We start from the raw sequence: 24,296 nt of genomic DNA, 5'->3' as shown, positions 1-24,296 counted from the left end.
CATGACTTGCTCCTCCCATGCTGTCAACTTTGGGGGAGGAGGTGGGTCCACCGCTAGTCCTCTGAATGGCAAGCTGGTGCATTGCTGCCACGGAACGTACCTCCCGCCGTAAGTCGTTCCACCTCTTCCTGATGTCGTCCCTTGTTCTTGGATGCTGTCCCACGGCGTTCACCCTGTCCACGATTCTCCGCCATAGCTCCATCTTCCTGGCAATGGATATTTGATGTAAATGCTGCTCAGAAGAGCTGTGGCTGTGCAGTAAAAAGTGAATAAAACAAGTAGAATAAAATAAAGCTAAAACAGGGGTGACCAACCCTGTTCCCAGAGGTCCTCACTACAGTCGGCCCCACAGCTATCATCCTCCTGTTACTTTCAGAGCACACTCAACACAAGTACAGTGGCAAGCATAAAGGCATGTACCAAAAGATTAATGTCATAGCTTGCTGCTCCAGAATTAAGTACTACATAACGTGGCATAATGCAGACAACAGGGATAAGAGCTCAGGAAAAGTGCTGCCCTAAAGATCATTTTCAACACCTCAAACATTCACATTTTAGAGAAAATGCTAAGTGACACAACACTATAAAAATAAAGTAAACAAGCATGACTATGACTGTATTTAACATAAATCATAATAGGGTTCCTGAGAATAATGGCCAGACTATGGGCATGATTTAGAGTTTGGAGGATGGATTACTTCATCACAAATGTGACTGATATCTATTCCGCCGTACTATGATTTCCATAGGCTAAAATGGAATCATAATACAGCGGAGGTGATAGCCTTCATATTTGTGAGAGAGTAACCCCCTCTGCCAAACTCTAATTCAGGCTGTATATCTCTATAGATTAGAAACAAGAAAATTACTTGAAGGCATGTTGATCGTTGTGCACAGAGTCAGCTCAGGGACCTTTCACAAATCTGCTGTACAAAACTTCACTATTCACTAATTCACTATTTTCTCGAAATAACAAAAAAAAAATTAAAAAATACTTAACAGCAACTCTGAACTGTCGGGGCAAGGTACTGTTCTGGCCCTGTGGGCAATGATGAGAGGCTCAGAGACCCGAAATATTATGAATGAGTTTCCAGCCCAAGCCACACTTGGGCTCCTCATCCTGAGAGCCAGTCTTACCCGAGTGCAAAGGCTGTCAAAGTGAGTCTGAAGTCAGATGAACGCAGGGCCTTCATTTCCTTCTGCCCCTTGAAGTGACAGCAGAGGGTGAAGATGGGACTAATGACATTTAACCGTGTCATCACAAGGAGCCCAAGCCTTGCTGTATCTATGGCAACTCCACCACTTGTAGAACCCTAGACCGACAATCACTGATTGCACTCCAAGTAACATGCAGTCTGACAGCATTTGTTGCCGCAGCACCTTGAGTAATAAAACAAGGCATTGAGGATCTCTACTTGTGTGACTTTGCCGTTCAGTGTGGTTTTCAGGAACATGGACTGAAATGCATTTTTTTAACTCATTATGTGTGGCACTTGGCAGGGCTGGACATCTGCACACTGGTACCGACAATTATCTTGTGCTTCGTGTCCAAGGACGTGGATAGAGTCAAGCAATAGACTAATGTCTGCCTGCAAGGATGGTGCTAATATGTCACTTCTGAGACAGAACAAGGCCTCTGTGGAGCCGCAAAGCACCACCCGTCGATGTGTGGGAGCACTACTGTGAGAACCTCTGGATCCAGTCTGGCACCTGGGGAATATTCCAGTGGTGAGCAATCTGTGGTTAGAGTAGCCATCACAAATAGATTTACCACAGGTAAGTAATTGTTTATTTTGACTCGATGCATTCTACTGCATTATTTTATTCACTGTAATATCTTTTGAGATGATACTGTAGAACTTTGTTATTCCTAAGCTTGCCTTCTGTGACTTCCAATATGTTCTTTACTGTGCACACGTCATCACCCTGCAACAGCCAGTGGGTAGTTTAGGGTGCTGGAGTAAACTCAAAATAAATAAAGATCTAGGATTCAGTTAAGTCATTACCTTTTTACAGTTAATCTTGATAATTTTTCTGCTTCCCTTTTTGATGATTTGCTTTGAAATTCTTTCTGATGCTGAATCAGAAATGGCCCTTTCTGCAGGGTTGTCTCCAAACTTTTTGCCTTTCTCCTCCTACTTTTCTGACCTTTTTTGTGTTGGCCTTTGTCTGGGCACTTTACCACTGCTAATCAGTGCTAAAGTGCATGTGCTCTCTCCCCCAAAACTTGGCATAATTGGCTTACACCTGTTTTACATATTTAATTTACCTGTAAGTCCCTTGTAAAGCGGTATGCCATATACCCAGGGTCTGTGAATTAAATGGTACTAGTGGGCCTGTAGCTCTGATAGTGCCACCCACAGAAGTAGCCTTTCAAACTTGTCTTAGGCCTGCCACTGTAGTGCCTGCGTATGCAGTTTACTGCAACATTGACTTGCCAACTCAAACTACTTTCCTGGGTCCAAACTCCACTTTTATTACACCTAAGGCACCCCTAAGGTAGGCCCTAGGTAGCCCAATGGGCAAGGCGCTTTATATGTAAAAGTTAAGACATATACTTGTATGTATTACGTGTCCCAGTTTTGTTTTTCACTACTGTGAGAGCTGCTCCTCTCATGGGTTAGCATTGAGAATTCCCTTATATATGTCTAAGTGGTAATGTCTGATCTCTAAGGAGTAGTGTGGGCATGTTTGGTACATTTGGAATGGTAGTGAGAAATCCTGCTTACTTGTGTAGTTGGATTTTACAAAGTGGGCTTTTCTGTGTGCTTGTAACTCTAGTGCTTTGCAGTCTGACTCCAATCCTCATCTAGGGCAGAGTGACAGCTACCCTGGCATACTTTCCAGACAGCAATAACACAGAAGGGGCTGGGTGCGACAGAAGAAGCATCTGCATACTGATAGTCATCATGGACTGGGGAGAGGGAGGGTTGTTCACACCTTACATGTCATTAGGCTGTGTCCTGCCCTTACAAAATGGGCTGATTACCCCATACTGTCCGTAGACAGGGCTGGGTTGGATGGGGGTTGGTGTTCACTTGAAAGGGTTCCTTTGAAGCCCCTCCCTGAACAAAGACATTTTTTATTATACGTACAGGGGTTCTGACCCCAGGATTTTAGAGCACTTTTTGAACTGGAACTGAACCTTTGTCAGAAGGACTGCTGAGCTGCACAAATCTGGACTGCTCTTCTTTTGTTGCCCTGCTGCCTGCTTACTGCTGGGTGACTCAAGGGACTTACTAGATTGCTGTTCTGTGTGTTGCCCTGATGCCAGCTGCTCCCTGACTTGGACTTCACTGGCACTGCTGGACTGTCAGGAGCAACCGCCACTGCTTGCTTTGGTGAGCTGGCCTTCTGCAACTCTAGTTCCCACATCTATGTGTTCTCCAAGGGCTTGCTGGCCTGACCTGTAACTTTCTAATTAACACATTTGGTGCGCTGACTTCAGCTCCTTGCCTGTCTCTCCCTTAACAGTGCATGGTGAGTGCTTCTTTTAGCCTCAGGTATGTGAGGTGTACCTTATTTCTCTGTGAGCACATGGGAAATTAGAGATTAGGCACAAAGGTGTTCATTATGACATTGTCGGTCTTCCTTGAAGACCGCCAAAGCCACGGGTGCCAGAAGGCCACCAGTGCTGGCAGTCTTCCGCCCATCTTTTTATGGGTACTGCTGGCTTTCCACCACACTTTTGGTGAAAATCCCGGTGTAGTCGTGCTGGCGGGCAGAGGCAGTGGGGCGGTTCCACCACCGGCCCTACCCTGCCAGAAGGACAGTAATACTGTGTGGAGGTGTCCTGATGGCATGGCGCTGTCGGCACTGGAAGTGCCCCTTTCCTGCTGGACGACCTCCTTCACGGTCCAGGTAAGTTAATCGTCCCACAGGGGAGGGGTCAGGGGGTGAGGGGTGTTGTGTGTGCACCTGTAAGTGAGTGTTGTCTGTGGGTAGGCACAAATGTGTGTATGCCTAGTTGTATGTGTGTCTGAATGTACAAGTGAGTGTGTATATGCTTGGAAGTGTGTATGCATGTGAGTATGTGTGTTAGGATGGGTGTGACTGTGCATGTTAGGATGGGTGTGAGTATGCATGGTTAAATGCATGTATGTATGCTGAGGTGAATGTGAGTATGGATGCGTGTGAGTGAATGCGTGTATGTAAGTGTAGGTGAGAGTGTATGCGTGGTGTGTGTGGGTGTCTGTGTGCATGTATGCAGGGTGGGGGGCGATGTGTCTGGAGGGGGATGAGGGAAGGGGAGGGGGTGCTGTGTCTGGAGGGGGGTGGACGAAGGGGACACTGTGTCTGGAGAGGGTGGATAAAGGGGGGTGCTGTGTCTGGGGGTATAGTGACTTGGTGCTTGCTGGGGGGTTAGGGGAGTCATCTACCGGTGACAGGGAAGAAATTCCCTGTCACCGGTAGCCTTTCCATCAGGGTTTTCATGGCAGTGCTACCGCCGCGGAAACCCTGGTGGAAAGGCGGCTCCTAATGCCGCCAGCGGTCTTCTGTGGACCACCAAGTTGGAGATCTCCAGTCCAGCGGCTCCGACTGCCATGGCGGTGTGAGTGGAGATGTGGCGGGTTGGCAGAGGCCAACCCGCCACACTCATAATGTGGCGGTCTTCACCGCCAGCCTGTTGGTGGTGAGACCGCCACCTTTGCCCTGGCGGTCAGAAGACCACCCGGATCATAATGACCCCCATAGTTTTCGCTGAGCGCTTAAAGTGCAGGTAAAGGGCTTCAGTCATCCTGCTGGGGGCCCAGCACAAGGAGACCTGCTGGAGCACCCAACCACTGAAGGAAAAAGTTCCAGGATCGCCCCGGAGTGTCCTGGGATCCGTGCACGTGTCAGCAAGGCAGCACTTACACTTACCTGGCATGCCGAATACGAGAAGATTTGTCACTGTGCTTGCCACCATACCAGCCATCAAGACGCAACTCACTCGGCCTAGGGAGCCATGCGGTCGCTTCTGAGTGTTGGGCACCCCTCACAATAACCAACTGGGATTGTGGGTGGAGGCTGGCCCGACAGCTCATCACTACCGCCCAGAGTGATCATGAGCAGCGGCGCAGTGAGTAGTCATTAAGCAGGAAAGACTGGGAGAGGTCTTCCTAATAAGTAATTATTGACTTGTGTCATTACCCGTTGTGGAGTCTCATTTGTGGTGTATTTATTGTGTCACTGGTGTGAGTGTGCTGTGCAAACGCTTTTCATATGACCTCTGGGGATAAGCCGGGCTGCTCTGCACCAGCTACCAGGGAGTGAGCACAGGTTATCTTTGGTGTGTAACTTACTTTCCCTGACTAGAGGGTGGGTTTCGCCTGGCTTAGGTGCATACCCTAGCCAACCAGAAACCCCATTTCTAACAGATTTGCATTGTGCCCTTGCATTCTTTCTCATCCAGAAGTTGAGATTACCATTAGGACTTGATGAAATGTTTTTTTCCTCACTATAAGCGGCTGTTGAATATTCAAGAGCAGGTTTACTGCATTTGGTTGAGAAACTTCAGGACAATCGTTATTCACTCTGTTTCTCTCCTATTTTGACAACTGAGTCCTAGTAGAAAATCTCAGAATTTATCTCCTATTACCAATGAGTACTTAAACATGTTTTAAATACTCATGTTCTGTGGCTGTTTTTTTTTTATTAAAAAATGTATTATATGAATTATTTACTATCTCTTTAAAATATTTTGAATTTGTACAAAGATTTCTCAGCCACAACATAAATTACCATTGACTTTTTAGAGCATCTGTTTTTGCATTTGACATTTTAAAATGGTGCTGCTGCTATTTTTGGTTACATGTAATATGCCTTCTCTTTTAAAGAATAGTTACATTCTCCAATTAGTTGTTGATGATTCCATGCACTGTGTATGTAGTATGAACTGGGTGGGCAGGTGGGTGGTTTGCAAATCATTTTAGTTGGGAGAGACATTTTCTGCCAAATAAAGAGACTGTGTATTGATGTAATGTGGTATAACCCCCCACGGAAGCTTTTTTAGGTGCATTGAAGTTGTATTAACCCCTTTACGAATGTGTGTGCAAATTTTTAATCTTAAAAACAATGACTTTCCTTGCTAGAACAAACTGGTGATCACAGCAAACGGGACTCGGAGGTGGAGTTTGACAAGCCCCCCACTCCAGTGAAACGAACTCCAAGGCAGTCCTCTACTAGTGCAGAAAATGAAGTGGGCGCCCAAGAACGCAGGAAGTCACAGCCCAAACCTGGTTAGACGTCTACATTTTCTTTCTCCACTAACACAGAAGTGGCATGAGCAAACATTCACATAGTCTGGATATCTCCTAAAAAATCATTTTCTAACTGCCGGTGCCAAGCCCTTGTAATCTTGTGCAGAGTTTAAAACCCTTCATGTCTTTGTTTCCTACCTACTAAATGTTGTTGCATGGCATTTAATGATATAGGTGGTTTTGACTTCTACGAACATGCCTCTCTTTCCACCTGCATTACTGTGGTGTGTCTATATCCATTTTACCTTTATTACAGCCAAACAATGAATTAAATGTTTTTGGCTGTTTTCTGTCATCATGGTACATCTGGTAAGAGCGTTGGGTGCATGGCATGATGCATGTGCGGCAAGAGAATTTTCTGTATATTGGATTGTGTAACTTGAGCATGGTCAAGGGACAGTCGTAGTGCAACCCTCTATACCAGACACTGTCATTTAAAATTTGTTTTAGTTGGAATGTTGAGAAGCTACCGCTTATTGGATTATTTTGTCCCACCCAAAATAAGAGTGTTTTTTTCTTTGAAAAAATGAAGTGCCATCTGCCCTTCATGAACTTCACCATTATGTTACGTGTACCGGGGAGTGGCAGGAATAAGGGTGGTATCACTTGCAGACTGTCCTGGCAGTTGCTCCGCTTATAGTCTGTCCTCTGAAATATAATTTTCTGTTTAGAGTAAAAGTTGAAATTAAACACCGAAAGCAGGATGTTCAAGGTTTATGATTACTGGAGATGTCACCTCAGAGAGCGGAGTGTTTTTGTGGGCTTAGTTGGAAGACTGGTCTGACTGTTCTGCCTTGTTAATAGACCAGTAGGGATTAATCACATAATCAGCATTAGCCACAGTGAAATATTCAGTTTGACACTGGGTCTTTTATTCACCTATAAATGACAGTCCTTGTAGTGTTTCCAGTTAACAAACAAGTCCCTGGAGCACAGTTAAAATACTTTTATATTATGAAACCCATCACCACAAAACAAAACACAAATTCAAAAATGTAAAAATATTGCAAACAGGGTGTGGTTGCACCCTTTAGTCAGTGTGCAGTCCACATGGTGGTAGTCATCACAAAAATTATATTTGTGGGCATTGATGCCCTCTACTTGTTTTAAAGTCTGTATAATTCTTTAATTTCTTAGATTTTCACAAGTGACTCCTCCTGTACATATTGTCAACATGTTTTGGCCAGATTTATTTAACAGGCCTCTTCAGGACTAGGAAGACAGAAGTACGAAGCACCTTAAATACAGGGAGAACATCTGGTTGTCAAAAAACATGCAAGGTTCAACCGCGGTGGAAGCTTCTCTCTGCGTGAAATGCTCAGTTAGCGTGTTGCACAGATCCGGAGGACCTTTCTCCTCCTCTAAAGTGTTTCTGGTTTCCAAGTACATGTCGCTTGTGATCTGCATTAGCCCAGGGCACTTGCATCTGAGACCACGCTGCTTAACAAAGTAAATGCACAGGATACCATGTTTGTATTGTGAAAATTTGCAGCCCAGGTACTTTGGAGTTATTTGGGCATATGTCTGTATGTTTTTATATTGTTATTAGACCAGGACATCTCCCACAATTGGCTATTTGTACCCTCTCATGTGCAGGACAACACACAGGCTGAAGCATGGGCAGGAAACCCTGAGGAGTCACCCATGCAGTAGCTTTTTCATATTTATGAGCGGTAGGAAAGTGAGAAAAGGACTCACTGTAAGTGAAAATTGAAATATATAAAAGGGAGCAGAGCTAGAATAAACATTTCAAATGATCTGCAATACGTAAAGGGTCAGCGTTGGAGCAAGCTGGAGATGAACTATTGTCCAAAGGTACTATGCTAGGTAGGAAAATGAGAACACTCATTAGACTTCGTGGTCTGGTCTTTTCTGCTGTGTCTTTGAATCAGTGAGCATTAATTATACTTTGTAAAGCATACTTGTTCTGTTCTATTCTAGTTTTTTGGGTTTGTACAGCACATGGCTACCCTAAGGCTTCCCAGCGCCAAGAACAAACCAGCATCTGCCCACACTGAATCTGTGGACTGAGACTGTAGGACAACTAGTTCCCAAACAGCCAAGCTATCAGTGATTTTTTAATTGTAGTTTTTTTATCCATATGGCGCAATCTGATCAGCAAGGAGCTCCATGACTGGGGGCCAAATATGAGAAAGAGTGGCCTCCCCATCTTGCTCTGAGGAGTTTTGGAACCATCATGAGACATGCCTTTGCAGACCTCAGTGCCCTGCCGGGGGTAATTGGCTTAACTAGAGATAGTAATAGCTATGGGCCTTTATTATGATAGGCCATATGCACAATACAGTGGGACTTAAACTGCACCCGCTATTTAATTGGGAGCCAATGAATCTCTATCAGCGCACTTTGTGCTGACTGATGCCTGGGAATATTTAACAGGAGGCGAGCTGCTGCATTTTGTATAACCGGTAGCCTCTTGATTTCGTAACACAGGGAACCAAAATACAACGAATTCCATACCAACCATAATCCAAACAAGATATTACCAGTGTCTGTATGATAAGCCTTCTGGCAAGGAAAGGGAGGACATTTAACATTTTCCTAAGTATTCTGAGTATGCCATAGCAACTTGCTGAGACTTTCCTTAATTGGAATTCCATAGTGAGAGTGTTGTCTAGCCAGACACCCAAGCTCTTTATGGGGTTTTGTGATGCAAGGTGTCTTTCCCAAACAGTCTGGCCATGGTAAGAGCGACTGATAGTTAAAGTTGTTGCCCAAAAACATGATCTCAATTTTGTGCTCATAAATTTTAAGGCAACCCGAGCCATCCATTTGGCCACCTCCTTAAAGCAGGATATAAGTTGGAACAATGTTCTGGGAGATGGACAGTACCATCCGGGTGTCCTACTTGCTCTGTAGCTTTCTTGATTGAACTACCTTTGCGGACACCAGACTGGATATAAAACTTTTCCCCAACTACATATGTGATAAATGCAGTATAAGATCCAATGAGGTTACAGAGGAAGCTGCGTTACTTCTTCAGAAGTGACATCTGAACTACCTAAAGGGTCATTGGTGACCCAGTACCTTTTTCAACTTCTTCATTACAATGGAAACAAGAGTTGTTGCAATTTCTAAGTTTTCATTCAGACTTGTTGAATAGCTTGCAATTTTTTTTGTGACATTTCCTCCGAAGTCTTTGGGCTTTAAGCCCTTCTCCATATAACATGAACCATTGTTGGTCTTGGATCCAGACTTACTTGTGGTGTGTGAGTCATTCCCACTACTTTGCTTCTTACTATGTGAGCCTGTCGTTTTTTTAAACTGTCCTTATTAAGTTTCCTTAAGGAAATATAGGGTCACAGTAATACAGATCATCCACAGTGAGGGCAACAGCAGTGTATAGATACATCAGTAACTCAGTGCAGTACCGTGGAGACATCAACTCACTGGCAACCTTACAGGCAGGGCCTGCACAATCCAAGTGATAAGAGTGTTGTGGGTGTGTGCTCATTTTGTATAGGTAAGGTTGTCTTCATATCTGTGGAAATTGCCCTTGAAATTGAGAGTAAACTAGAGGAAGGTGGAAAGAATGGTCCAGGTATGTAAAAATCAGGACAAGCATTGGCAGGACAGTGGCAGTTGGGCTCCAGAGGAAGGTGCCATCTGGATCTCAGCCACTGGATCAGGGGCAGTGGAGAGTGCAGCCCACAAAAGGATGCCAGCGAGGCAGTGTGTGCGTGAACCAGATGTATGTACTATGTAGAGGAAAAGCCCTCCCGAACGTCAACGTGGAGTCAGATTCCGGACTGGTTGGGCCCACTAAGGTGGGGGGTAGGAAGTCTATAGGCACCTGTCATGGGACAGGAGAGGAGCCAGTGAGCGTGGCAGATGGCAGAACTGATATAGTAAAGTGTCCCTGGCACTGGAGATGGGGCTTTTGTGTAAGCGATGAACCTCTTTGTAGCAAAGAGCCTCCACTTCAGCCCTCCCACATTTGCACACCACCCCATACCACACTGCCACAGATGTTGACAATGCCACACTCCAGTGCATAGTCAAGGCCCTGTTTGCTAGCAGGAGGGCCATGCTGGCAAAGTGGGTGCATACCCTAAGACACTTCTTGCGCTTGAAGATGCCCAGGGTGCATGCCTCCCACAAGTAAATGTTGGGCAGCTCTGTAACGTCACGTAGGGTTGCGTGTATGGAAAGCCAAAATGCTGAGAGGGAAGGGCAGGACCAGAGCATGTGACATATATCGGCTGAGACAGGTGTGCATGAAGGCAGTAGCAATTAAGCTGGTCAGTGGTGAGATGGGACTAATGTAGGATGGAAAATGTGACATTTTTAAACTGCATTCTGAGATAACTTTTGGGGGAATTCCAGGGCCTGCTCCCATTCCTTGTCATGTAAAATACTACTGATATCATCTTCCCACCTGCTGCTTAACTCTGTTAGTGAGAACCCCTTATGTTTTCTGATCGTTTTATAAATCCAAGTGATGAGGTTCCACCCCTCTCCCATTTGGAGCAGCGCTTGTAAAACTGCATGGACGGAGGGCTCCTCATCTACTGTGGACCAGAGAGTCCAGCATGTGTTGCAGAGTTGTCTATATATTGGGTATTGGCCTGGTGGCATGCCATAATCTGCGACGAGTTGATTGAAGGTGAGCAAGTGACCATCAGTAAAGAGATCTCCTATCATAGCTAAGTAGTGCTCATGCCAGTGCTGCAGGTCTGTCATAGAGTATGACTCTGGTGGCCATTGCAGGCCCTGTAGCAGGAACGCTGGGGCATACGCTGAAATGTGGAGTGTGAAAAAATGCATCCTGGCGATGCATTTCCAGGCCATTATCATCTATAAAGATGACAGTGTCTGATTTGGGAGTAGAAAACTTCTAACTGTGGTCAATGTGAGGGTGCCTGTCCTTTGACATGACCCTGCTGGCCAGCGAGATCACCCCTGCAGCTCAGCTGCCAGGTAGTAGGCCTCAAAAGAAGGGGCACTCAGTCGGCCCACCCATGCCTTTTGCAGTTGAAGCTTTGCCACTTCTATTGGTGACATATGGCACCAATTATGAGCTCTCTTAGGAGGGTGTCCAGCTCCCTAAAAAAAGATCGGTGGAACAAGGAGGAGATAGGCAAATTAATACCGAAGTTTTGAGAGAATTGCTATAGTCGACAGGGCAACTCTCCCTGTCACAGCTAATGGAAGCTGTTTCCAGAACCTCATCCTTGGCCTCAGGGATGACAGGGCCTTTGCCCAAGTTCCCATCAAATAAATTGGCAGTTAAGTGATTGAGGTGCACCTCAAAATATTGAAGTGTGGTGCCCTGCCAGCCAAGTGGATCCCCCAGCCATGGCTCCCCTAGCGACACTTGACATGGGGTAGCATTGGAGCACAGTGGATAAACACTGAATTTGGCCCATAACTGGGGGCTAAATACGAGAAAGAGAAACCTCCCCATCTCGCTCTGAGGAGTTTTAAGACATGCCTTTCTCGACCTCAATGCCCTGCCAGGGGAGTAGGGCTCAACTAGAACAGATGACATAGAGGCCCACTGCTAGGGCAAAAGCGTGTAATTGTGGCATTAATGAGTGTAAGGTTAGAGCGAACATCTTGGAGATAAAGCAGCAGATCATCTGCCTAAAGGGACACCGCATACATGCCATCGGCCAAAGAGATTCCCCTTTCCTGCTGATCCCTATGAAGGCAGATAGTGAAGGGCGCTGTTGCAAAGAGCAGCTGCGACAAGGGGCATCCCTGTCTGGTCCTCCTGCCTACAGAAAAGGACAGTGAGGTGAGCCGCCCAAGGCGCACCCGGGATATGGGTTTAGTGTAAGCAGTCTTGTATAGTTTAGGATGCGTTGCCCATGTGAGTCTATAATTCCACTTGAGCGTGTCACACGCCGTTTGAAGGCCTAAAATCAGACAGGTGCATGGGAAAACTGGTTTGAGGGTTGGGCCTGTACATAAAAGAGACGTCTAATGTTTTAGGATGCAAGCGGCCAGGAGCAAAGTGTTCTGATCGGGTGGATGAGCTCAGGAAGAACTTGTGTATCTGTCTGCTGGAATTTTTCCCATTATCTAATAATCAACGCCTAGGATGGCAATTGGCTGATAGGAGGACAGATTGGCTGGGTCCCTGTCAGGCTTGGGAAGGGAGACCAAAAGGGATTCATGGATGGATGGTTGCAACTGCCCCGTATTTAAGGCTTTGTTGTACATCTCCGTTAAGCGCGGCAAAGGGGGAGTAGTACTCAATGAGCAGGCCTTTGAGGGCCAGGGGTTGTTTCTAGCAAGGTTGCTTATGGCTTGATTCATGTTGGGATTGAGATCAGTGTGTCTAAACTCTCGTGGGCTGTCACTGTGATGTTAGAAATAGGTAGTCTGACAGACAGGTGTCCACCTCACCGTCAGCAGGGAGGAGAGGCGCTTTGCATAAGGTAGAGTAGTAATCTAAAAACACACCCAGGATGCTGGTCTGTCTGTAGAGAGTTTCCCTGTCAGGGGCAAAGATTTCTAATATGAGACTCAGGCTGGTATCGCAGCGAATAAGCCAGGCTAGTAAACGTCCGGATGTCTGCACTGCTAATGCTCCAAGAGAGCAGCGTGTTGCTTTTTAACCTGGGTCAGCACTGGCCCGCGAGTAGCATTACCATCCGTCTCCCTCTCTAATGCCGGTAGTGTTTGCTCCATGCTCCTGATCTCCCTGTCTAGGGTCTTGTGTACCTCCATCACCTCCTGTAGACACATCACCCTTGTTTATACTTTGAAAGCGGCCCATTTCACTGATCTAGTAGATGCAAAGGTGTATTTTTTTGTTTTTTTTGTGAAGTACTGGGGGGTACCCTTGGGTGTCCTGAAGTATTTGGTTCTCCAAGCAGTCTCTAGGGAGACCCCATGTGAGCTTTGAGGGGAGTGGGTTATTCCATTACACATCAGTTATGTGTACGTTGTGATCAGACACCACCCGACCTAGGTAGTCCATATGTTGTACCAAACCCAGAATGTCGTGGGAGCAGAGGATACAGTTGAGGTGCACATATAGACAAATATGGGGTATTGAGCCCTCCTGAAGGCTGCAAGAGCCCTTTGGTGGACCCACGCTGTGAACCAGTCTGTCTGGCTATGTGGGGGAGGTCAAGGGAGTGGTGGGTGGAAGTGGTCCAAGTGCAAATAAAGCACACAATTATAATCTCCTCCCAGATCCCACAGCTTATGTGTTTTTTGTGCTAGGTCACAAGAGTGCGTATTCCAGAAGGGTCCCTGACTCACGTTTGGAGCATAGGTACACCCCAACCGGACCCAAGAGCCCTGCAGTCGGTCCTTCACGAGGACAAACCTGCCCCTTGTGTCTATGGCAAAGGTGTGGGGGAGGAAAAACAGGTATCTGATAGTTACTTCTAGTTGTATATTTCTCACCTTTTGAATTTCCCCAGGCATCAGTCTGGATCCCGAGATTTTTCTTGAGTAGTACCCTGCGCACAGATAAGGGCATTGATCGGCTCTGTGCCCGTTGTCGGCACCACCCGCTCTGGATTTGACATCGCAGGTCCTAAGTAGGCATCACCCCGGCCTGCTGACTTCTTTTCTTTCAATGCTAGCCAGAGCTGATCTGAAGAGAGCTATCCGTCAGTCATTTTTTGACTGGTCTTTTTCTACTTTTGTTGTTGTATAACTTCTGGTGCATCTAAGATGTCCTCTAGGAAGACTGGGTTCAAGCCCTGCGGGTCCTGTCATCAGTTGATGTCAGTGACAGATGTGCTGCACCTCGTGTTCCTTTGGTGTCTGGAGCATGACCATGACCTGAAGTCGTACTCCGATTGCCAGGACATGAATCCAAAGGCTTTTAAGCGAGCGGTCCCTAAAGCTCATGGCGGCCTGGCTCTGTGCCCCATGTAAGTCCCAATCTCAGTCAAAAGGAAGGTCTCCAGATCGGTCGCTAAGCCCCCGTCATCTTCATCCCACTCCAAGTCCTCGGAAACGTTCAGCTAATTCGAGGCATAAGAAGAAGTCGAAGAAGGCGAAATGTTCTTCAACTTCACCCCATCCATCGGCCGACGAGACAAGGAAGGAGGAGTGTCATCACTCAAAGCCTCCATCAGCAAAGCCTACGTCTTGGCCGGCTTCACTCTTCTCCGAGTTTCCAGAAGCCAGAGCGACCCCTTCATAGCTGAGATAATGTGATAAGGCCTCATTTGTTACCTCATTTATGGGGCAGTCTGAGTCATCTGGTGTGCCTTTGGGCCCTGTGGAGTCAGAAGAGGGCCCTTCGAATTCCATGGCTTCAGCCTCAGCTCCAAAGGGCACCCATGGATTCATTCCTGGTTTCAAACTGGTGCCAGACTTATCACCACAACCATCCCTGGCGCCGTTTACAACATTGACGCACCTGGCACCTCCTGTGCCCCTGAGCGGCACTGCCCCTATTCTCATTGCAGAAACGTAGCCGGCTGGGCATCATACGACGCCGACTCCAGTAGGGGCCTTGCCCCCTATGTTTGATCCTGGGCCCTATTATTATGGGCTAGGCTACTGTAAGAAAGGGGAGGGGCCATGGGACCCTTTAGAATACCAGCTTCAAGACCCCATGGACGGACGTGCGGACTTGGGTGAAGCCAGTGGACTAGATACCTCCCCAGATACTGGCATGCTCTCTCCCCTACCGTGGCTGTGGAGGATGGAACTTCATGGCTGTGCGGAGAGCAGCCGAGGTCCTGGGCCTCGAGTTGCCTTTGGTTGCAGTCAGGAATAACCTCCTGACAGAGGTGCTTCAGCCTGCGGCTTCATCCTCTGAACCCCCCTCTCCCTTTTAATGAAGCCCTCATGTAATTCCTTCTGGGTACTTAGTCCAAACCCAGAACATGGGCTTCTGTCAACAGGACTATTGCCTGCCACCATTTCCCTGCCCCAGGCGACCATGGTTTCCTGGCACACACACCACCCCCGAGAGCTTGGGTATTCAAGCCTCAACTTCCCAGGGCATGTTCCCTTCCGCACCCACGGATAGGGGGTACAAGAGGCTGGACGCACTTGGGAAGATGTTTTCATCTGCCGGTCTGGCATTGTGGTCCGTTAACACCGCACACCTTTTGGGCCAATATTTCCTCGCCTTGTGGGTGAGGGTTTCACTAGTGCTGCCACAGGTCCCTAGAGGAGGCTTGGGCTTTAATTTCTCAAGCAGTTGCTGATGGGAGAGACGCAGCGAAGTTCACGATTCAATGTGTACTGGATATGACTGACTCACTTGGAAGAGAAGGTGCATCGGCAGTGGCCCTTAGGCACCGTTTCTGGTTGAGGATGTCTGGCTTTTTGGGTGATGTCCAAGCCACCCTTATGGACATGCTCCTTGATGGCAACCATCTCTTTGGAGACAAAGCAGACTCTGTGCTCAAGCGCATCAAGAATTCTCAGGCTACGGCCAGATCCTTGTAGCTCATGGCAGCCGCTTGTCTACCTTAGTCTGCTTTTCACCCCTTTCGTGGCTATGGAAGGGGTGTCCAACCATGTCTGTTCCCTTCCAGCCACTGTGATGCACACGCTGCTCATCCTGTGTGGCCGGGGACGTAGGATTCATTGTCCTTGTGAATCAAGGAGCCAGCGGTCTGGCCAGTCCACTGCCCCCACCCTCCTGCAGCTGCCTCTAAACCTTCCTAGTCTGACATTTCCCCACGCCTTCACCAGTCAGAAGCAGGATCTGCCATCACCTGCTCCATTGGCAGTCCATCACATCAAACAGGTGGGTTTTGCAGATAGTCTGAAGGGGCTACTCCCTCCCCTTCAAGACTGCCCCTCCATCCATGCCACCTTCGTATGGTCGGATGATGGAGGATCACTTCACACTTCTCCAAGAATAAGTTACCGCTCTTTTCGCCAAGAGTGCCATAGATCGGGTCCCTGTGCCCGAAGTAGGCCAAGGTTGTTATTTCTGCTACTTCCTGGTGCCCAAAAAGGACAAGGGCTTCTGCCCAATCCTAGACCTTCAGTCCCTCCATTTCTTTCTGATGAAGGAGAAGTCCAAAATGCTCACTCTGCCTCAGTTTTTATCTGCCCTGGACCCAGGAGACTCGATGGTAGCGTTGGACTTGAAGGACGCTTATTTTGTTATCACTGTCCTGCCTGCCCACAGATGTAACTTGCAGTTCATGGTAAGCCACAAACACTTTCAGTTCACTGTGCTGCCTTTTGGCATTACTAGCACCCCTCTGGTGTTTACCAAGGTGATGGGGGTAGTCGCAGCTCATCTGCGCAGGTCAGGGGTTTCAGCCTTCCTCTTCGATGACTGACTGTTGAAGGCAGGCTCACCCCAAGCTGTCGTTTCCCACCTCCAGACTACAGCAGACCTCATGCATTTGCTGGGGTTCACTATAAACGAGCAGAAGTCACACACAACTCCTTCTCAGATGCTCCCTTTCATCGGAGCTGTTCTGTACACAGTACAGTTTCAGACTTATCCTCTTGAGTAGCGAGTCCACGATATTCAGGCTACGATACCAATGTTTAAGCCTCTATCCTGGATTTCGGTGAGAATGACTCTGAGGTTGCTGGGCCTCATGGCATATGTGGGCTCTGCAGTTGGACATGGACTTCTAGTGGGCGCAGCATCAGTGTAATCTCTCTGACATGGTCCAGATTTTGGAGGGAACAGTGGGAGATGTGCAGTGGTGGTTAACGAACAGCGATTGGGCCAGAGGCAGATCCTTCCCCCTCCCTCAACCAGATCTGAAAGAAGTGACAGATGTGTCACTCCTGTGATGGGGCGGCCACCTGCTTAGTCGATCACAAATGGCATCTCTATCCAGAGGTGGCACAAGGTCTCTTTCAGCAGTAGGGGAGAGCCTTGGTTAGATCTGCTTGCCTCTGCAGAGAACGCCAATGTCACCAGTATTGCGTTGTGGAGTTTCCAAGGTGGCAATCGCTCGGCGAAAGTTTTCATCGAGAGTGGAACTCAGACCTCTTGTACCCCTTTCCACCCATATGGCATCTGCCCAGAAAAAGAATAACAACCGGACCCAAGTAATAATCTTTGTGGCTCTGGACTGGGCATGAAGAGTCTGGTGTCCTGAGCTATTGAGCATGGCCATCGATCCTCTGATCAGACTGCAGCTTTGGGAGGATCTTCTGTTGCAGCACTGAAAGTTCTCCATCTGAACCTGTCCAGTCCCTGCCTTCTTGCATGGAGATTGAGCTGCTACAGTTGACAGCTTCTGTCCTTCCTCCTGAAGTCAGTAATTTTATCTTGGCAGCCAGGAGGCCCTCCACCAAAATGGTATGTGCCTGTCGTTGAAAGAAATTAGTGGCATGGTGCAAGACAGGTCTGAGTTTCTCTTGTTTATACTTTTTGGGTCAGCAGGGCTCTATATGGGCATTCTCAAAGGTTACTTACTTAGCTGCTGTCTCTGTGTTTTTGAGGTTGCCCGATCAAACTTTCTTGTTTAAGTCTCCATTTGTAAGTAGGTTCTTTAAAGGTCTTACTCATATGTTTCCTCCATCCCCATTCATTATGCCTTAATGGGATTTGAATTTGGTTCTGATATTCCTAATGTGTGCTCCTTTTGAGCCTACCCACAGCTGCCCTTTCAGGCTTCTCACTTTGAAAACTGCCTTCCTTGTGGCCATTACATCTGCCCACAGGGTGAGTGAGCTGCTGCTCTTGTCATTTTAACCACCCTACCTTTCCTTCTTTCGTGAACAAGTGGTGCTTCGCACTAGGGATTCCTTTTTGCCAAAAGTGGTCAGGTCCTTTCATGTAGGCTAATCCATCACTTTGCCTACTTTATACGCACCTCCACATCCTTCTAAGGAAGAGGAGAAACACTACCGCCTGGACCCAAAAAGAGCACTGCCGTTCTACCTTGATTGTACAAAAGAGTTCTGGGTGGATGATCAACTCTGTCTGGTATGTGAGTGTGAAAAGAAGTCAGGCAGAACAGAAGTGGACCATCTCCCGATGGGTTGTACTCTGTATTAGAATCTGCTATACACTGGCTAAGAAGCAGCCACCTGAAGGTTGCATGCTCATTCTACTAAAGCAACAGCTGCGATCACTGCATTAGCACATGGAGTTCCAGTCCTTGAAATCTGTCAGGCAGCAATGTGGGATGCAGAGCTGATCAACGAGACCTAACTGCGAACGGGTACTGCTCAAAGAAAAATCTCTGGATCCAGACTGATGCCTGGAGACAGTCAAAAGGTAAAGAATCTGCAACTAGAATATGTCTTTACCAGTTAAAGCATTACTGAAGGTAAGTAACGTGTTCATCATAACAACAGGTATGAACAACAACTGTGGGAACCTATTGCAAACGGCGATATGCCCAAAAGGAGTAATTCAGGTTTCCATCAAAGAAGGAGGGGCCCTGGCCGTGGGAGTGCATGTGATGTCCACAGGCAAGTTTGCCGAGAATGATCTCTTTTTTGTAATGCTGAGCTTGGCCATAGGTGTTAACCAAGCCAAGTGAGGAAGGAGATGTGGGGAAAAAATTGGGAACATGTTGACTCCTATTCACCAGAGGTGAACAGTGTGGTAATTGAGTGTCCGTGCCATGGCTATGTGCCTTCAGTGTTTGCATCAGCCCACAGGCACCGGTAATCATATCAAGCTGTCTTTGGGGTCACCAGCGGGCGGGGGGGTCTGGGAGTCCCAGTTAAAGCCATCCAAAGTGTTGGAGTCCCATCAGTAGTGAAGATATGTGGCATCCTTCTCCATCCATAGTCTTTGCTCCGTCACCAAGGCACCCTGCTGTCGTAAGGGCCCAGCGTCAATCTTCAATAACCTCCTTCAAAGCTGGGGCTCTTTTAGGCAGGGAGTTTGGGGAGGGACCTTGCTTTGGCCAATACCTCCGTTTGCGCCTTGGCTGTGGTGGTTGGGGAGCCACTGCCACTGGATCGACACAGGAGGCAGTAGGGTACACCCAGTCCTAGGCCTCCCCAGGGTCAGAGAAAAAGAGGGAGACTACATCACTGAGGATCTTCAGGAGGTCAGAAAACAGCAGGAAAAACTGGATGTTCAGCTGTCTAAGCCGCTTCTTTACTTACAGGGAATTCAAACAAATTGATTCTTTGTCCAAACCTGTGCTTTGAAGGATACCTCAAGCTGAAGATTCCTCATTTTTAGAATATCACCAGGCTGAAATTTTTCATAGCAATGCTCCCACGTGCTGCCAGGTGGTGCCTTAACTAATCATTGAATTTGTTCCATCCCAGAAGGGAAGGAGTGGGGTTGTAAATAAACATCAATCCTGCACAACAACATCAGTTCCTTTCTTTCCTTGCCTTCAAATGCAAATCTAGAGATTCACTTCCTTTTTCATCAGTTTGACGAGCTTTATCCAACTAATTTCTAGTGTACAAGGGAGCAATGTACTCAACTAACACTACAGGGTTCAAGCCATGACTGGTATAAAAATTATTTGGAGATGGACCCACTCAAGGTGTGCCTCTGGTGTTTAAGCTCAGAGCATGACCCCAAGCCCTGTGAGAAGTGTGTCCACATGCACCCAAAGGTGATATGTGACTATGAAGCAAAGCTTTATGTGGCCAAACATTGAAAGAAGCCAGACAAGTCCCACTCTGCTCTAATTCAAGGTTGCAAAGCCATTCCTGCTATTGAGGCCAATCTAGTGACACATCCTCTTTGCAATTGAGGTCATCTGGTAAGTTGAACTCTGAGTCAAAGGGTAAACACAAGAAGGTGGAGCAGTACTCATCTTGCAGAAAGTTGAGACTTTTAACAAGATCATGCAGTGTATTTTCGCTGCTTTTGCTATCTTCACAGGGAATCTACATATTTATTTATGCCTGTAAATTAGACCCCTGCAAATATGACTTTTTCAGAAAACTATCCAAATACCATGCTTCTGGAGGACCTGACAAAAGATTGTAGCTGGTTGCTGTTCATCCTAAGATCCAGAGGATAATTTCTTCACCTTAGTAGAGCATAATATGCATTTGATTAGGATAACAAGTACACACAAATAAAGAAAATTAATAATATCCTGGGCTACCTAGTCAGCAATGACTGGTATGGTTATAAACTGCAGTTAGTGAGATGGAATCTTTGTGGTACTAAGCTCCTTTCAGATGCCTTAGTAGGATCAATCTGTTAGTTGACTTGTACTGTGAGGAAACTAAAAGAAGCGTATACAAATGCAGTTTAGTTGCTAAAATGACAAAGGCAGGGACAATTGTATGGAATATGTAATGGAAGGTTATTTGTACCACTGATGATGAGACAATGTGAACATATGAAGCAGCAGGTTGTGGAAATACATTTTCTCAGCAGAGTGCACATTACTTTCAACTTAACAGAGTGGATAGTGCATATAAATACACTCTAAGTTATTTATTGACTAGATAAGATCAGAGTACCTACTAATACAATGCACAGTCAGTTATACTAAGCTCATTAACATTGTTTGAAAACTACATAATCTAAATCACTGAGCACAGATGGCACATGCATTTCAGTACCAAAATTAGAATCATGCTGGGGGCCTCTTTATTGAAGGCTTTTTTAAATGATTTGCCTTTTGTCTATAATATCAGAACAAATGGGTAAGAAGTCTGTCAAACCTCAGCCTGGATTCCCCAATATAGAGCCATCCTCACATTGAAAACGTGGGCCAATTCAAAGTATTCTCATTCACATGGCCAACAGTATATTAAAGGGGTCTCATGGAGTCCAAAACTATAGGCAAGCCCCCTAGACCAAGCTGTTGACATCCCAAACCATTGACCTCATGAAGAGAGACTCTTACAAGATCAGGTCAGTCTCTGGTATTCCTGGCAAAGGCTTGTTATCTTCTAAAAACTGTTTTGGTCATTCTCATCAAATATAAACCTATACTTAAGTGGGGCTGCATCGCCCCATAAACCCAGAAATTTAGACTTTGCTTTAATTTCAATAAGCGGGTCCAGAGGCGCTCCATGTAGAGGAGCCTCTACCTCTAAAACCTTTCTTGCTTCATCCCCCCACCCCTCCAATAAAACTAAACCTGTTGGGTGGAAAGCAGTTTTCCTCGTTGGGAGGAGATCATCAACACAGATCAATGTTTTTTTTAAATCCATCTGTGTGACTCAAGAGAGCCAGAAAGCAAGTGCCCTTCAACATTACTTATACTTCCTCATTTCCAAAAATGATAGCGCCCTCACACCAGACCTCGATCTCCAGCCTCTCAACTGATACCTCTTTCAGAACATTTTCACATGGTCACTGTACAGGATGTCATCCCCCTGCTGCAGCAAAGGAATTTAATGACCACACTAGGCTTGAAGGACACCTTCTTTCACATCTCAGTTCATTGCTCATCAGTGCTACCTGTCATGGTAAATGGTCAACACTACTAATTAAAAGTTCTACCCTTTGCAGACACCATGACAATGTACTTCACCAAGTGCTTAACAGTGGTAGCTACACATTTCAGGAGGTGAGTAACTGATGCCTTCTCTTGTCTAGAGGACTGACCGATCAAGACTACATGCAGACAAGACTGCCTAGCCCACAGGCTGTAATTTCCCTCCTGCATGGCCTGGGCTTTAGAGTGATCACCACTAAGTCACAATTGGAGCTGCTCCAAGTGCAACCTTTCCTAGAGCCAGTCCAACATGCATTTGTGGGCAAAGCATACTGTAGCATCCAATGGATACATGCTTTCCAACAGCTTCTGCCTCCTTTTCAGCCACTCTGTCCCCTTCCTGTTTGCACGGTAATACACAGCCTTGGAATGATAGCCTCATCTATTATGACAGTGTCATACGCAAGGCTCCATATGCACCAGTTTCAGAAGTGCCTGTCAGGCCAGAGGTCACAAGCGGTTGGTCAGTTGGAAGATCCAGTATTAATAGAGGCAGCCCCCATCGTTCTCTGCATTATTGGAACAGCAACAATCTGTTGCAATGCAAACCCAGATCTGCAGGTGACCATCACCATCCGTAGGCAGCTGGGGAGCACATCTCAGCAACATGACAGTGCAGAGTATGGGGCCATCTCATCGGTGTGATCTCCACATCATCTATTCCCACATCCCCATTCAATGGGCAGTGCTTCGTGGATGAACTGGTCAGGGACTCTGCACATGCTTTCTTTTTCTCGTACTGATACTGTATCCCTCACCCTCATCCTGGTGGCTCCAACGTAGGCCAGACACCTGGAGATGTTAATTTCCACTCATGAAAAGCTCCCTACAGGCCAAACCTTTTAAAACAAATCCACAGCATTTAGATACCCAGACCTCAGACAGCCCAAGCTGGTGATTTAGCTCCTGAGGTCTTAGAGTTTGGTTATCTTTGCCTACATTGGGAGTGCATGGAAATACTCAGGGAAGTTGTTAGGCCCACTCTGTGTACCTTCTATACTGCTAAGTAGAAGCATTTTGTCCACTATTGTACTCTAAGCCATATAAACTATTGTATGCCTATGGTGCAAGACATTATCTGTTGCCTCCTTTATTTAAAGAAGTCTGGTTTAGCCTACACATCAATTTGGCTACACTTAGCTGCTGTTGCATGCATTCAGAACAGTGAACACTCTTCAAAATCCCTGTTATTAAGGCTTTTATGAAAGATCATAAATGTGTCGTTCTACCAAGCCTGTTGGAGCTGGCCCTCTCTGCAGGGTCATCTGAAACGTTTTTGCCTACCACCTACCCTTTTTGCTGAATTTGTTTTTGCTGGCCCTAGGACTCTGTGCACTTTACCACTGCTAATGAGTGCTAAAGTGCTTGTGCTCTTGCCTCTAAATATGGTAATATTAGCTTAGCCCCATTTGGCATATTTAATGTACTTATAAGTCCTTATTAAAGTGCACTACATGTACCCAGGCCAGGACATGTACATTAAATGCTAATAGTGGGCCTACAGCACTGATTGAACCACCCATTTAAGTAGCCCTCTAACCATGGCTTAGAACTGTCTTTGCAGGGCCGGTATGTGCAGTATTACACTGCCATGTTTACCTGGCAGAATAACCCTTTCGCTGGTGCAAATGTTACTTTTTATTATGTATAAGACACCACTAGGGTAGACCCTGGACAGCCCAGAGGGCAGGGTGCAATGTATTTAAACCCAGGACATGCACTTTTAAGTTTTACATGTCCTAGTAGTGAAAAACTCTTAAATTTGTTGTTTACTACTGCAAAGGCTATCTTATCCATAGAATAACATTGGAGTTGCCTTATTACAACTTATAAGGGTAATTTGTAAATGGGAAGAGATAATTCTTTCAAGTTTGGTGTCTCTGGAATCACAGTTTAAAATCCCCCCTTATAGTGATGTCGGATCTTTAATTGCAATTCTGAAGTTTTACTGACACCTTAATAGGCTATTTCCTGTCCTCACAGAAAGGGGTGTAAACCCCTGTGTAGGGAGTCTGGAGCCAGGGCAGGAAGGGCAAGACCTTTGTGCACTTCAGTGGCCTGTCTTTAAAGTCTCCCCTACTTCACAGGCACCACTGGGTATCAGCATTGATCCTTAGACACCACCACTTCAGTAAACGTCTGGACTTGCGGATACTCTGCCAGGAAGAAGGACTGCTGTGCTGCTGAAGGACTGCCACTCTGCTGGACTCCTACTTAGCTGTGCTGACCTGCTGCTCTCTTGCTTGTGTGAGAAGGACTTGACCTAAATCACTCGAACCCAGACCCAAGAGTGACTCCAAGGGTTACTTGGCTGGCCTCCTGATCCGATGTCTCAGGGACATAAAATACTTCCAACCACCCTGCTTCTGCACCTGGACTCTGCCATCTGTGAATGTATCCTGTCAAGTGGCGCCACTCATATCCTGGACCCTTAGAGGTGGGCCTAAGGTGTTTACCAGTTGAGCTGAGGCATCCTCTCTGCTGAGCGACGCATCCCCGAGCAGAATCGAAGCATCTCGTCGGCTGAGTGGCGCATCCTGAAGCAGAATCGAATCATCGCTGTTGTTTTGGGATTGGACCGGTAGCAAAAGACTTGCATTGCCAAGTTATCCTGCATCTTGGGTTTGATGCATTGCCTTCAGAACCACTGTTCAGCAATGCTTTCCCCAGCGCGAGCTCCTTGAATTTCCTGTTGATAGCAGCCTCAATGATGACTCTGAAACTCAGCATTGCAGTT

General features: G+C 46.6%; 1 protein-coding gene across 1 annotated transcript in view; it reads left to right on the top strand.

Moving 5' to 3' along the window:
• CARMIL1 (capping protein regulator and myosin 1 linker 1) overlaps positions 1 to 24,296 on the top strand; it is a 993,695-nt gene that overhangs the window by 941,672 nt on the left and 27,727 nt on the right. The window contains exon 37 of the mRNA XM_069218803.1: positions 6,075 to 6,221. Within this exon, the coding sequence (XP_069074904.1) occupies positions 6,075 to 6,221 (147 nt within the window). The remainder of the gene's footprint in view (positions 1 to 6,074; positions 6,222 to 24,296) is intronic.

This window comes from Pleurodeles waltl, chromosome 2_1 (assembly GCF_031143425.1).
Source record: "Pleurodeles waltl isolate 20211129_DDA chromosome 2_1, aPleWal1.hap1.20221129, whole genome shotgun sequence".
Taxonomy (NCBI): Eukaryota; Metazoa; Chordata; class Amphibia; order Caudata; family Salamandridae; genus Pleurodeles; species Pleurodeles waltl.
The sequence above is the reverse complement of the archived record's forward strand: the minus strand, read 5'-3'. Positions and strand labels throughout refer to the sequence as shown.